General features: G+C 38.0%; 1 protein-coding gene and 1 long non-coding RNA gene across 4 annotated transcripts in view; one reads left to right on the top strand and one right to left on the bottom strand.

The window, feature by feature from the left end:
* Positions 1-1,566: 1,566 nt before the first annotated feature.
* On the top strand, positions 1,567-2,448 carry LOC138052071 (uncharacterized). The gene is made up of 2 exons (XR_011132990.1): positions 1,567-1,708; positions 1,831-2,448. It is a non-coding gene; the product is annotated as an uncharacterized lncRNA (long non-coding RNA).
* A 3,254-nt stretch (positions 2,449-5,702) lies between these two features.
* The window catches only part of LOC138052086 (type-1 angiotensin II receptor-associated protein-like), a 40,001-nt gene continuing 30,065 nt past the window's right edge, over positions 5,703-15,638 (bottom strand). The window contains exons 8-9 of one of the 3 annotated variants that reach the window (XR_011132995.1): positions 6,229-6,841; positions 5,703-5,793 (exon numbers count right to left, since the gene is read on the bottom strand). Coding sequence is in view for 2 of the 3 variants with exons in the window: in XM_068898446.1 (XP_068754547.1) it covers positions 6,750-6,841; positions 9,176-9,211 (128 nt within the window). In the remaining variant the exon portion in view is untranslated. Of the gene's footprint in view, positions 6,842-9,175; positions 9,212-15,638 lie in introns of all 3 variants that reach the window. The other 2 variants (XM_068898446.1, XM_068898447.1) reach the window with 2 other exon arrangements.

Consider the following 15,638-nt stretch of genomic DNA (forward strand, 5'->3'; position numbering starts at 1 on the left):
CCTATTCGTTGTAATAGTCTGTCGGTCGTCGCCAGTTCGTGGCTATCATGTCGCCGGTTCAAGGCCATGTCGCTTGTCGGAATTTACCCCTAACAGGGCCTCACTAACGCCATCATAAAAATTCGAAAGCCACAAACTCGTCTAAAACGGACACAAGGTTGCCCTCCGATTGCACAGAAAAGACGAGGACAACTGTGCGTAGAGGTAAGTGAAGTTTATTCCTACATTTACAGCTTATTTTAGCATTTATATAAGCTCAAATTTAATTTCCCATACAAAGGCTATAAGTCGTATACCGAGCTTGGCCTGCCTGCGGGGATACAGGGACAGAGCTCTCAAGTCTCACGCATTTCGATGCAATCTCACGCTCTCACGCCGACACGAGCATTTCTCACGCATTGGCACTCTTCTGGTGGGTAACTCTACCTTTTGAGCTTTCAGAAGTGTTCGTGAATTCCGAATTCGTTCCTTCACTGGCACTAAACTTCGGCCAATGTTCAACCTGTTCGTGTGGGACCAATTTTCTTGTTTCTGCAGGACTTTCACCCGGTAAATCGTAAGATACGACTGAGATATAGGCCGATGTGTTAGCTCAGGCTGCTTGTGAAGAGAGCCCATGGTCAGCATGAAAATACCAAAATGGCGGACGGTGCATTTCCAGCCATTTGAGAAGTGCAAATTTCAAAAATCTTACAATCTTACGGTGGGCCGTTAGGGACATAACATTTCGTGATCAGTTTTCCTGCTTCAGATTTTCAAACTTGAAATTTTGAGTTTACAAACTCGAAATTTTGTGTTAACAAACTCGAACTTTTGAGTTTCAAAACTCGAAATTTTCACAAACTCGAAATTTCGAGTTTAGAAACTATAAATTTTGCGTTCACAAACTCGAAATTGCGAGTTTGTAAACTCACAGTCGGAGTAAAATGCAGAGTGCAGAGAAGGGGTAAAATGCAGACTAAGGTTATAATTTAACTGTTCAAAAAGGCCAAACCCTTCAGTGGTGCTAACCTTAAGCGTAATTACTGAGGCACAAAACAATATTTAGGCCGTTAACTGTTAGCTTTTACAACAGTTCAATTATAACATTAATCTGCATTTTACCCCTAGTCTGAGCTAGCGCCGAGTTACCTATAATCATCTCCTATCCAACAAGCGCGAGTGGAATAATTGTTTCATTAAAAACGCCCCCAAAATATAGAAAACTAGACTACAATAAAAATAAAAAGGCATTTCGCGATCAGATTTTTTGAGTTTAGAAACTCGAAGTTCTGAGTTTGCAAACTCGAAATCTCGAAATTTTGAGTTTTGAAACTCGAAATTTTGTTTTCAACCTTTAAAAACTCGAAATTTTGCGTTCACACAGCTTGAAATTCCCAGTTTGGAAACTGGTCAGCGTAAAATGCAGACTGCAGACTACGCGCCTCGTTGGCTATCTATCATCTCATCTCGCGCTCATGGAAAAATACGCTTATAGACACGCTTATATGAATGAAAGTTATATGTACTTCGCGTAAGCGTAGCATGAATTGAACAACGACTTGCCCGAAAAGAGCTGGGCCTGACTGAGTGGTATCTTTCAATATGGCGGTGTAAAGTGTGAAGAGAATGTTTTTGCAAAGACAGTGTTTCTCGAGATTCGTCCCTTGGCTAACACGAACTCTACACATCTGCGGTAGGAGAGTGGCCTGCAAAGTCTTAGAGGAAGGTAGAACGTACTTTTCGGCTCTTTTTCTTGAACAATTGCAATTGGTAACTCGCATTTAAGCGAGTATGACTTACCAAAGATAGGTCTCCAGTTATTAAATATTATTTTTGTTTTGTTTTCAGGTTTAATAGATGAAGTACCCTACAAACTTGGAAAGTCTACCACAGCAAATGCCATAAGGGATTTGGTGGGGCCACATAGGGTCCCATTGCTTAGAAACTCCACAGCACTTTGGCATGACAGAAGCAGTGTTTGCCTTCATAGTATTTTAACTTCAGTGGGCTATTGTAATCCACAGCTGAATGTCAGTTTACCAGCATTTACTACTCCCAAGGAAAACATAAGAGAAATAATATTTCCTTTCTATTCACCAACTAGAACCAGCATTGGTGACCAGGAATCTCACAATTTAATAACTATTGATGACTTTATTAATAAACCGACTGTCGCCTTCAGCAGTATCCTAAAGAAACGCCACAAAAAGATGAAAAAACACCAATACATGAAGAGGAGAAAGCGAGATGTGTTCAAGCGTAGACATTTAGAAAATCTCAAAGTACGTAAGAAGCGAACAAGGGAACGGAAGGAAGAGAGAAGGCGACAGCAAGAGGCTCAAAATTAGCTTACACTATGTCATTGTCTGAAACCATAGACTTGTAAAATTGGACTGGACAAGTCTGTTAATGTCAAGTTGTTTTGGAAATCAAGACAGATTAAACTGGATAACCATTTTACATGTATTTTTGTGCTTGCATGCTCACTGGGGTGCAAGGATGGCGCAGTGGTGAGAGCACTTTCCTCCCACCAATGAATATGGCCCGGGTTCGATTCCCAGAATTGGCGTCATATGTGGGTTGAGTTTGTTGGTTCTCTACTCTGCATCAAGAGGTTTTCTCCAGGTACTCTGGTTTCCCCTCGGTCAAAAACCAATATTTGACTTGATTTGCATTTGTTGTTGATTTCAGTTTTCAGTGTCCCGAATTAGTGCTCCAGCGCTAGAACAACTAAACACTAAAATAAAGTTTCTTCCTTTCTTACTAAATGGTGATATTACACCTTTTATCGCCTTTGTTTTGTTGCACCTGTCTTGTAAACTTTTGCCAGTCTTAATTTTCCCTGGGATTTCTTTGTCCATGTTGCTCAACTTCTTGAAGCAATGCTTTTGCTTCCAGAGGAGTTTCTTTTCTGAGGTTAGAGAATTAGTGTCTTGTGATTTGATTAATAAGCCGACGGTTCAAGAACAGGGAAAAATAACTTTTGGATTCTAGAACCATTGGTTTTCGTAGCTTTTTCACAGCTTTTTTGTGGACTGTGGAAAAAGATTAATTTTCCTCTGGGACCCAGGGTCCCGGGGGGGGGGGGGGGGGGTGGGGAAACTTCCATCTGGGAGTGGCTCAAGCCTTTTGTGACCCCTAAAGGAGACTAATCTGGGCGTGGCTTAAGGAAATTTTGACCCCTAAAAACAAGTTAAAAAGAAAAATTGACTTCTGTTTCTCTTCGCGTAATTCTGTGTTTCTTCGCGGGTCTCCCCTAAGCGAGACGACGAGCATCCCCGTCTGTTTCATATGGGAGTGAAAGATATTAGACAATTTGCAACAATAAATTATTATTCATCTTGACCATGTTTCACTGAGCTTTGAACCAATAACTGAGTGAACTAATCATAAACCAAAAGCAATTTGCTTATTACTTTCGACACTCAATTGAAAACCACTCTATGAATGAAAACTAAATTTTCATAAGAAAAACTTGGCATTTAGACTCGCTTCAAAGAGGAGGCAAACATGAACTCTAAAATAATCTATTCAGCTGGTTTCACCGAAAAAACTTCCCACAAATAAAAAAAAGTTGTATAAAGTTCCAGAGCAGATTTATGCACCTATATAATTATAACAGAGGTTGTTTTAGATGATAGAAATTGTCAGGATTTGTGGGGGGAAGGAAGTTTTGCCCTCCAATTGTCACTCAATGATTTTCATACTAATTTTTAGTCTTTTCCAAACCGCTGAAGATATTTCGTTTGGATTTGCAAGGGCAAACATTTAATCTTTGGCAGTTTATCCTCACTTATTAAAACTTGAGTGGATGTACCAGTAGATGTTAACCCTTTTACAGTCCCTGAACTGTCTCTCATTGATGATTAAGACCATCTTATCTGGCAGATGGAAATCATTCACTCTTAAAGAGGGAAAGGGTTAATTAACACATTCACACCTCAAATGCCACCCCCCCCCCCCCCTTCCTCATTGACAAGTAAAATCGATTGGCATTACAGTAAAAGCTATGGAACTAGCTTGAAATGGAGGCTAATGCAGGGGAATATATTAAAAAGTACTTGCATTTGAAAAGACTCCCCTGCATTAACCTCCATTGCTAGTTTCAGTCCAATACTAAGAATACAAATATGGCCTATTGAAAGATCCTGTATCACTTACTCAGAGTGCAAATTTTCTGAGAAATACTACTAGGGTCCAAATTTATAACCATACAGTAAGATTAATGGGGAAACTGAGCTTCATTCCAGCAAAGCAATAATTTTGTCAAGAGTAAACTAAACCAGAAATTACCTATGTGGTACAAGGCCACTTTGAAAACTACAGTACAGCACAGTACATTGACATGTAGCCAGTTTGGACATTTTAACTAATTTGAGTACTTTTCCTGTTTAACATATTCTTTCATAAGCACGATAAACTGAGACAAGAATAAAATTCACATAATTTGATTTGCATGCAACTAATTCCACATTTCTTGACGAAGCAACTCAGCAGTGGTAGAAGAATTACACAAGCCACTACTATAACAGTTGCAGGTTTTGGATTGGTGCTGTCTTGTTCCATTTCAGTTTATGGGCATGTGGCCCAAGCATATATTTCCCAAAGTTGGCCAGAGAAACAGCATACAATAATGTACATCCAGCTTACTGTACACTTTTGTGAAGGAATTAGTGCACCATCTGGTGAACTTTATAAACGTTTTATTCCATTCGTTCCCATCTTTGAAAGAAAGACACCTCAAAATGTTCACTGAAAATACACCTGCATGGCAAGGATTCCTGCATGAACTCAGAAAGACTGTCCTTGGAACTCTTCATTCAAACGGGAAAACTTGCAAAGAAGGCCAACCGAAAAAAAAAAAAAAAACAAAACAAAAAACTCTGTGCATTCCTACTCGAGAATGTTTCTGATTGAATTCACAATCTTATGATTTTATTTCTTAGATAGATTGGAAGTAAACTTCCAGTTTAAGTGTCAAAATATCTTGTGCAGTTAAATTGATGCCTGCATGTGGCATACTTGTTTTGGTTTTGTTTGTCCTTCAATTCTTTTGGACCTCTTTTTGTACTATTTGAATCGTTGATGCCTAACAGTACCACACAAATATAGTACTTTTATGTAAGGTGTAATCCCTGTCCAGGAATAGTCAGGTTTATGGCTTTTTAGTCACCCCCCCTCGCCCCCCCCCCCCCCAAAAAAAAAAAAAAAAAAAAAAAAAAAAAAACTTACCGTAAAGATCAATAGACAAAATGGTTGAAAATCAATGATTCCTTGCTTCTAAATAGAACTAAACAGTTCCAAATTGTTCCCTTCAAGTTATTTGAAAAAAATCAAGAAGATGCAATCTCGATCCCAAAAAGAAATGGCTATGTTCCCTTGTTCTGTAACTCCAGGAAGGACCTCAGGACAGGAGCAGTTACCCTGTATTTCATAACTGCCAAAAAATCCTAGTCAGAATTATAAAAAACGAATTGATAAGAGAACAGAAAGAAGAAAAAATTTTAAAAATCATTTGCTTGTCGTGTCAAAAAGGACATTTCCCTTTCAAGTTGACACCTTTGATCCCCAACCCCCATTCAATGTGAAAACTGCTACATACGTAACTCAAGCAACATTGCATGACGAAAGGGGTTCAAACGAAACATTAATCCTAGCAGGATGTGGCTCAGCGGCATAATGAAGGGAATGATGGTCAAATACCAACTAAAACACATCTGTGAATTTTTGTTACTTTAATTTTTATGTCACATCTTCAAGAGATTTGGTAGCCAGTCCCACACAGTCGTTTTCAAGGGAGTCATATTTCACCTCCTCCCCACAAACTTCTTCCTGTTGGCGTGAGGAATAACTGAACCTTACAGAGTTTGCGATAGGAGGCTAATACAACAGTGAAGGAATAACATTATACATTTATAAAGTCAATGTTTCGAAAGGCACTGTCTTTCTTCATCTCCCATGTAAAATGATACAATGCTAAGACTAAAATATCAATTCACTAACGTACTTAATGATTGTTTGTGGGGAGGAGGTGAAATACAACTGCGTGGGAAGTTAGAGATTTGCAGGATGCTTTGTAGAAATCTTCACATAATTCTGAAAGATAAAATCTAATGCACATGATGTAGAGAACCAGGTATTAGTTTAATGCTAACTATGAAAAGGAATAATCAGAATTATTAAATTTCCAACCTCGGTTAATGCATTTCTTGTGCTCTGATTGGTTCACTCAATCTCGGTTATCACCTCATATACCTAAGTTTGACCTTATATGGCAATTGACTGTGCTAAGGGTTGCTAAGGTAAATTTGTTTTGCTGGAAAGCAAAATTTCTCTCTGAATAAAGCAAAAAAAAAAAAAAAAAACCCTTTTGTGGAAAGATTGGATCAATTCCAACGTTTAGAAGTATGTGAAAGGCAAGAAATGATTCTGTGATGATCCAGCGTCAGTATGACCACCAGGTATTTCACAACATCGCATCTTCATCAAGTTTCTGCAATTTTGCTTGAATTTTCTCGCTTTTTTTGCTTGTATTTTGTACCTACAAACTCTTGGGAGTTTAAGGACACAACAACTACTCAATTTGCACTTGTTGGATATGAGACTGGTTATAGCCAACTCGGCACTTCACGCCCAATTTGCTGGTTGCCATCTCCCATCCAACATGCGCTCATGGAGTAATAACTATTGTTAAGTAAACATTTAAAAAATTAATATTACTCGTCTAGAATGCATATGGTATCTCAGTGGTATGTTCTTGCTTCTTGTTATGAGTGGGGTGGATTACCAGGTGCTGGTACTGGAGCATATCCTTGTGGATGAGAGGTTGTATGTCCTTCTATGGTCACATAAGGATTTCCTAAAATGGAAACTTGTTCAAATCAAAACTGGCTTTTAATTAGGTGACCTTCTTAAATCTATTTGATAGTCATGCAGTTTTCAGTAATTTAATCTGTTACGTTGTCAGCCGACAGTCTAGCTACCAACAGTTGGCTGGTCAATTGTTGACTTTTGGGTGACTGTAACAACAAAAACAACAACAATTTTATTGTACCCAAAGCAGAAAATTATAGTTATTTTACAGGTAATTAAATTACTGAATTAACTGTAGGGGGCTACTGACTTCCCGAAATAACTAATATACAGTAAAATATGCCAAGAAGCCAAATTCAGTAAAATAATTTAAATAAGGTTCTCGTACGGGGTACAATATAGCAACAGATCAGACTGTATACACACAAACACGTTTTACTGTAAACAGACCGAAAAAGTAGGATGGAATTTACGAAGTATAACATAATTGCCAAAATTAGTACAGCAAAAGATAATGTTTTTTAAATTCTGATTTAATGGTTTGTCAGTGAGTGATTAAATTGAGAAAGAGAAACAGCTTTAATCTTCTCATCAATTATTGAGTTCCAGATCTTTGGTCCTTGAAATCTAACATTACATTTTCCATAATTAGTTCTAGCTTTGGGAAGGTAGACTGTAGGCCGTAGACTGTGTATTTTAATGATGAATTTCACTTAGTTCAGAAAAAAGTGCATCAAAAGCAGAAGGTAATAAAGAATTGTTGAATTGGTACATAAAAACTGCGATATGATATGTTGTCAGAAACCCATAAGGGTTGAAACGTGTAACGCGCGTTCACAGCTTCCGAATATTCAGTGCGAGTAGGTATGGTATAAGTACCATATTTGAAAACCCCTTGCAAGGCTGCTGCCTAAGAAAATTTTAAAGGGGCCCTCAGAGCTAAATGCTGAGAACTTAGGAGCCCAACATATGAAGTGACAGGTGTTGCTGTGAAAAATTAAGGTGCCCAGAGTTATTCTTTGGGAGCCCCAGGCTACCGGGCTCCTGTTAGGCAACAGCCTTGCCTTGCTCTTGTTGTTCCAAATAATTATGATACTTAGCAAAATGAATATTCAGAAGCTTGTTTCCCAGCACACAAGGGGCCGTTGCACGTTTCAACCCTTATTGGTTTCTGATGTTATCAAATCATCCAGCTTGATTACAATTATTCAATTTTCTTAATATAGGACTCAAGTGTTCATAAAAACTTGTAAATGTCATAAGGCGAACAGCTCGTTTCTGCAAAATAGAGGCTGAAGAGTTGTCGAGTAAGTGTTACCCCATGCAATAACTCCATAAACCAAGAAAGGATAAATTATATAATCATCTAAGCATAGTAGAGGAACAAAGGAGACTATTGTCACGCATGCACATCTTCAATGGCCAATTCAATTTTATTTGCATTGCGATTGGTTGAAAACCTTCAAGACAGTCTTAGAACGCGGGAAGAAATTAGAATGTCGGCGCTGTCGCTAGTTGTGGTTTTTATTGCAGTCACTTTCAACGTTATCTACACACTTGTGGTACAAATACCGAAAGAAGATGGACAAAAGCTGGAAAGATCTCGGCAATTCCTTCTACTTGGGAAAGTCCTTTATCTCAGATGAAACAAAACATGCTTAGATTGGCTGTTTTAGAATGATGCGGTGTGCTCAGACTTGTCAAAGAATTGCGCGAAGTTGGAAAAATTTTGCCTTATTTGCAACGCGTATGGTCATGATTGAATGTGCAAATCACAATATTGAAGAATGTCACATCTTAAAATAACTGGAACCGGCATTAAAATTTTCTGCTGTGGTTTTTTTACGTGGATACCTGCGCTTGAAGTGAATGCAAAACAAATTTGCCAGGTTGACGGGATTTGCTCGTGGTGCGTCAGTGGTAAATGAGCTGGTAATCCGTTTAAAGGATGTCACAGCTTAAAATTTATCAATGAATGGAGTCAAGGTAAGTAACAGAAAAACATGACAGAGGAATTTCGTTTGTTCTCTCCTTGAAGCGAATACATTCTATTCGGACGAAAGAGTCATTTTGCAAAATGTCAATCAGTTTATAGCTTTTTCTGTTTAAACTGAACTCTGTCATTAAGAGTACAGGACTTTTGTCTCCGACGTTGGTCCATGAAAAGCCGTCAACAGGTGAAAGTTTGTGAGCCAAAGATAAGATTTGACTAGAGATATTCTCCGGTAAAAATGGCACAGCGAATACTGAACCCATATATTTATCCAGCTACTATCATTTATTTCTTTAGTGTGTATTGCCTAATTAAATTAGAAAGAAAGAAGTTATTAATAAATAATATATACAAATATAACAAACTTTGTACAGTGAATTATTTTACCTTTGTCTGCACATTCAAGCTTTATGGGACATGTGACTGTTTGAGTGCAAGGAATGGCAGCATAAATAAACAAAAAACAGGTCAATTTAATTTTTTGACACACGAAACAGCCATAATATTCAGGTATACCTTCTCTTCAAGTTCTTCTGCATGCTTTCTGCAGTTACTATAAGTTGCCATACACCAAGATTGAAGTAGAAAATAAATTTAATGAACACATAATGGTGTGTGATGTTCCATCATCCTAACTCATTGTATATCAATTACTTAACAATGTTGGAATCAGCATTTATTGGGACATTAGTTATTAAATACTGGCTCAACTACTGAAACGATAATATTATTGATGTACTTTAATAGACTAAAAACATATATGATCAATGGCTGTACATTTCGTACATTTTCATCCTGATTGAGATAAATTTACTTTATTCTCGGCAGTGAGATGGTAACTTACCACAAAGGTGAGAAATGAAATATGAATGAACATGAAATGCTAACATCAATATTACAAGTAGGTAATAATATTAGGTATGTCAGAGTTCTATTACAAAGTCTGCTTCACCTTGAATTACCGGCCGCCCTTTTAAATTTAAACATTGCACAGAAGACGAGAACTGGTTTATGTATTTCCAGACATCCCACATTAAATGCACAATTTTAACATTTGCCTAAATCTACAGATGGTCAAGTGAAATGTTTACCCATTCACAAAACTTCATTCCAGTACAACCTGCAAGTCTGATGGCAGTGACCACCTCATTCCTCACTATTGTATAGATATCCTAACAACATCAACATCACTTTTGAATAGTTCGCTGGTAGCATAAATAATAAAAACAATGAATAATTACTATGGCTAGACTTGATGGAGTTACCATAGATAGAGGACAGAATTATCCAATAAAGTAATAAACTGTTACTTAACTATTGACTCGTTTTAGCATATATTATCAAGTATGCCTTCATGATCACTTGATGTGACTAAGAATAATGTTTTGGTTTCCTTAAATGAAAGTCCTTGAAATTTTTAAGGTAGTGTATCTTAAGAGTGTTTGCACATGAGATAAATGCAGTGAACCAGGTTGGCCTCAGACAGATACACAAAATAGAGGCGGCGCGGCCGGTATTAAATTTCTGTTGACATATCTGTTATATTTGTTAACGCAGGTTGAGATAAGATGTTCTTAAAAAGGACTGAGGACGTCTTATAACTCTAAACGATGACTGAAAGAAAATGAATGAAGTGACATACTTCCTTCCAGCGCTGCAGTCAAGTTGGATAAATCGAAGCCCTCAAGCTTGAGGGATATATTTTGCAACCACGTTGCAGTATTTTCTGCAGGAAGTACTTCCTTCCCAAAAAATGAATCTGGTCTTTGCTCGGATTTTTTCGCACATTGAGCATTTGTTGCGATACATTCACTTACACTTCATTCCTCGAGCAAACCAAAAGGACTGCTTACAAAAAGCGAAAGGAAAGAAACATTCCTGCCGACTAAAATGCCCCTTGCGGAATGTTTCCCCGTCCATTGAAGTTCAAATGACCACCTTCAAGAGTATTTTAGAACAATCGAAGAAGCTCAGGTTGAAATCACCACTTTGAAAAGCCACCTTTGTTTACCTTAATAAAGCACGAGGTTGGAAAACTGAATACTACAATTTTCAACAGCCAATCAGACAAAAGTCTCCTTTGTTTAGTAGAGGCTAGTCAGTACATTGATATCGACATAGTAGCGAATCTTGGACAATATTCCATCACTTCTCTTCATTAAAAAATTAAATTAATTGGTCAAAATACCTGTATATTGAATAACAAATTTAAACGTGTTTCAAACAGTTTCAAACATGTTTCAAATGCGTTTCAAAAAAACAGCGTTTCATCGCGTTTCAAAAACAAGAAGATCTGTCAGATCTTAAAACCGCGCTTTGAAAATTGATCTGTTTTCTTACCACTATAAACGCAACGTAGTACACATTCCAAAGCAGTCTTTGTTGATTCACTATGACTATTATCACAAAATCACCTGATCAATCTGTGGCACAACAACTGACAACAACGACTGCACACGAACTTAGGGGCTGATTACATGAGCCGAGCCAGACTGGTCAGCCGGGCTGGTCAAGTTTGCCGCGATGATTTTCAGCCCGGTATTACATAAAGTGAGCCAGCCCGGCTTGGGCTAAATTTAAAAGATAAGAACAACAAGAAGAAGTGGAGAGACATTTATCTCACTAAATTGTTATTAAAATTCACTATTCTACAATTTAAAGAAGCCTCAAGGTTTGCTATCTTATACATCCACTATTCCATAGGCCATTTTGCTCAAAAGGGGTGTGAAGTGTTTAGAAATCACTGGCTCGGCTAACCGGGCTGTCCCGGCAAACGCGATTACATGGAATAAATTTCAGCCCAGTTAGCCGGGATCCCGGCACCAAGATACCGGGATCTCGGATAACTGGGCTGGCCCGGTTGTCATGTAATCGAGAACTTGATTTTTGTTGCGTTTAACAAACGTGCAGAGATCCCGGCAAACTGACACTAGCCCAGCTCATGTAATCAGGCCCTTATTGCACCATCACTTATAGCCGAGGTGAAATCTCCGAGGAATCGCGGATGACGTAATGGTCTTAATTAATCTGGAACTGTCATCAGGATATCTATGGGTATGAACGATACGATAATAACACTTTTAACAACTTACAGCCTTCTTTCCTAAAAGCTGCGATTAAATGTAATAATTGGTTTTTTACACAAGTAAAGGCCTAGCAAAGAAGTCACATGCGTCACTTAAATTTAAGAATTACGTTGTCCACGGCTATCTTTAGTACGGTCATGGTCATTTCCCTACCAATTAAAGTTGAAACGTCGACACAGTCCATGGATGACATAATGACCTTTTATGTATTCAATACTCGCTTTGAATAACACAAAAAGGCAATATATTTTGTAATAAATAAATAATGGAATATTCATAAAATTTTAAGTACATTAACGTTTTAACAGCTTTTGGCGAATAGTGGTAAACATCATAAGTTGCGTGATTCGAAGTGCCACTGACTATATGACCGAATAGAAATTTGGGTCTGCTCACCAACAAAACTAAATTTTATCTGTTTTCTTACCACTATAGTCGCAACGTAATACACATTTCAAAGCAGTCCTTGTTGATTCACTGATAACTATAGAACCAAAATCACTTGATCAATCTGTAGCACAACAAACTGACAACGACTGGACACAAAGTTATTGCACTATTACTTATAGCCGTTGTCAAATCTCCAATTGCACCATCAGTCGTAGCTGTTGTGAAATCTCAGATGACGTAATAGTCTTAGCTTTCTTTCTTAAAAGTCACGATTACATGTTTCAATAAGACACAAATAATATATATTTAAATAAAGAGCGGACTATATTCATAAAATTTTACGCACATTAACGCTTTAACAGTTTTTTGGCGAACAAACATCCTAAGTTGCGTGACTGGAAGTCCCACTGACTATGTGGCCGAGTGGAAGTCTGGTTCAGCTCGTCGACAAAAAGAAAAAAAAAAACGATTGCAGAGCAAGAACCGTGCTCGGCCCATGGGCGCGCGGTTAACAAGTGTCACATTTCATGTGCATAATTATATTATCAGTTGGTTCTTCTGCATGAATTGCCTTTAGTTAGCAGTCTTTGTAAGTTTTGTCAAATATGAATGAATTTCACTTTTTTTCGAAACGTTTCTGAAGCTAAATAATTTCAAGATCTTTGAAATGGAAATGAATTTCAAGACCTTTGAAATGGAAATGAATGAAAGTCTTTGTAAGTTTTGTCAAATATGAATGAATTTCACTTTTTTTCGAAACGTTTCTGAAGCTAAATAATTTCAAGATCTTTGAAATGGAAATGAATGAAAGTATGGGTGTCTGTTTCTTCGCTAGGATGCCAGAGGTTTTTTCTCTCTTAGGGCGACGGAATGGCGAGTCGCAAAGCGGCGAGAAAAACCGGTTTGCTGGTTCGTTCCGGTCACCCCAAAATGCAGACTGTGCAGACCAGGGTTAAAATATGGCATTACCCTCACTATTATTGAGAGCTAACCGTAAGCAGGCTAACCTGAATGTTATTTAGGCCTACATGTAATTAGGCTAACCGAATGTTATTTAGGCCTAATTAACCCAATTTTCATTTTACAGACAGTCTGTACAGTCCGCAGTCTGCATTTTTCAGTGTCCCGGTTCGTTCTTTCGTTTTTTGCCTTTGATCTTTCATCGCCCAAAGATAGCAAAAAACCTCTGGAATTTAGGGACACCAGAAACCTTGCATTTCAGGAGGATTTGGGCGTAGTGGATAACGAGGCGCTAAATGGTTAATGGCACCATTATCTATCACGGAATTACTTAGTTATCGTACATGTTCACGTACGTTACGCTCTACCAATCAAAAACTTCGGGCAGTTCCAAAGTCAAGACTTAACCCTTTAAGCCCCGAGGGGTTCCCCATTGACGAGTAAAATCGTCTGGCGTTAGACAGAGTAAAATCTGTAAGTGCCATTTGGCACTATCGGGGCTGAAAGGGTTAAACGGGGACATAGTTTTTTGACGCTGTTAGCTTAACCCTTTAAGCCCCGAGGGGTTCCCCATTGACGAGTAAAATCGTCTGGCGTTAGACAGAGTAAAATCGTCTGGCGTTAGACAGAGTAAAATCGTCTGGCGTTAGACAGAGTAAAATCTATAAGTGCCATTTGGCACTATCGGGGCTGAAAGGGTTAAAACATACGGAGACAGGGCCTTTCTGTTGCTGCACCTAAACTCTGGAACGAGCTGCCATTAGATCTTAGAAGTCTAGATACAATAATTATTAATTTATTCAAGAAACATTTAAAGGCCAATCTTTTTAAAAAGCATATAATGTTTAACTTTTTGATAATTTAGAATAGGATTTATTGTGATATTTTTATAAATAAGACTGTAAATAGGTTTTTAATTTATTCATATTTTATTACTAGTGGGATCTTTTTAATTTTTTTAAATAATTATTATGAATTGTAAAGCGCTTTGGTCAATCAGTGGAATTAGCACTATATAAATTATGTTAAATTAAATTAAATTTCACTCCCAAGAGTGACACTTATAGATTTTACTCTGTTTAACACCAGACGATTTTATTCATCAATGGGGAACCCCACGGGAGTGAAAGGGTTAACAACAGCTAGATTCACTCAAAAACTATCTCCCCATTAACCCTTTCACTCCTACAATGTAAGAGTGCCACTTATAATTTTACTCTGTCTAACGCCAGACGATCTTACTCATCAATGGGGAACCCCACGGGAGTGAAAGGGTTAAAATAATGCCTTCACCGTTTTTGTGATATTGCTATTTAGAGATAGGTGCTTTGCTTTGGAAACAGCGTTTATTTTTTACAGTGATTTTTTGATTGTAATCTCGGAAGAGTCTTTCACAAAATCTTGCTTCAAATTGCAGTTTTTTCTAAACATTAATGCGCTCTGTGTAGTTTATACGTTTAAAATGATTCTTTTAAGGAAATGGAATTACAAACTTTAAGTGTACTATGTTTTCAAATGAAGAGAACACCCACGAGAATTCAGAATCTCAACAGCTGAACTTGAATTCTTGTTTCAAGTATTTCAAAATATTCCTGTTATCGAGTTTATAAGATCGACTGTGAATTTGGAAAGTGGTTTCAATGGCAGAAGTTACGAATCAAAGTACTATGAGGATTTAAATGTTGGCATGAATGGAAGCTACTGATTCTCCTGAGGGTAATTAAGCTTTGTAGTCACGCAAACGGCTTTGGAGTTGCCCATGTACTAAAACCAGGAACACCGGAACACTCCGGAACACTGACCGGAACACCCTGGAAGTAACCCAAAACCCTCAAAGGCCTAGCTAGGCCTTAAGTTGGTTTTTAGGCCTAGGGTTAGCCAAATTGAGGGCTAACCCTAACTTCCAGGGTGTTCCGGAGTGTTCCGCTGTGCTAAACCTAGGCCTAAAAACCAACTTAAGGCCTAGCTAGGCCTAGGGTTAGCCAAATTGAGGGTTTTGGGTTACTTCCAGGATGTTCCGGTGTTCCGGAATGTTCCGGAGTGTTCCGGTGTTCCTGGTTTTAGTACATGCCTCGGAGTTGCTGGTATTTTTTAGCTGATTTTGTTTCATGCATCTCTTCCACATGCACACTTTTACATGCAAAGCCACGTTTTATGCATTGAAATGTCACTGGCAACCCAGACACAAGGCAGACAATGTTTCCACGGCTATGTTTCCATGATCAAATTTTCTACGCGACTGTTATTTCACAGAACAAACCACAAGGCGTCAAACCAGTTTACGTAGTCTCGCTCCTTACTTTAAACATTCTGTCATTATTTCAACAGCACTAAATTATATGCTCCTCGGCTTGTTAGGAAAGAAACCTCATCTACGTTGTTTTCTGATTAATTCATAAACCGGTAAGCTTAAA

Source organism: Montipora capricornis, chromosome 6 (genome assembly GCF_036669925.1).
Source record: "Montipora capricornis isolate CH-2021 chromosome 6, ASM3666992v2, whole genome shotgun sequence".
Classification (NCBI taxonomy): domain Eukaryota; kingdom Metazoa; phylum Cnidaria; class Anthozoa; order Scleractinia; family Acroporidae; genus Montipora; species Montipora capricornis.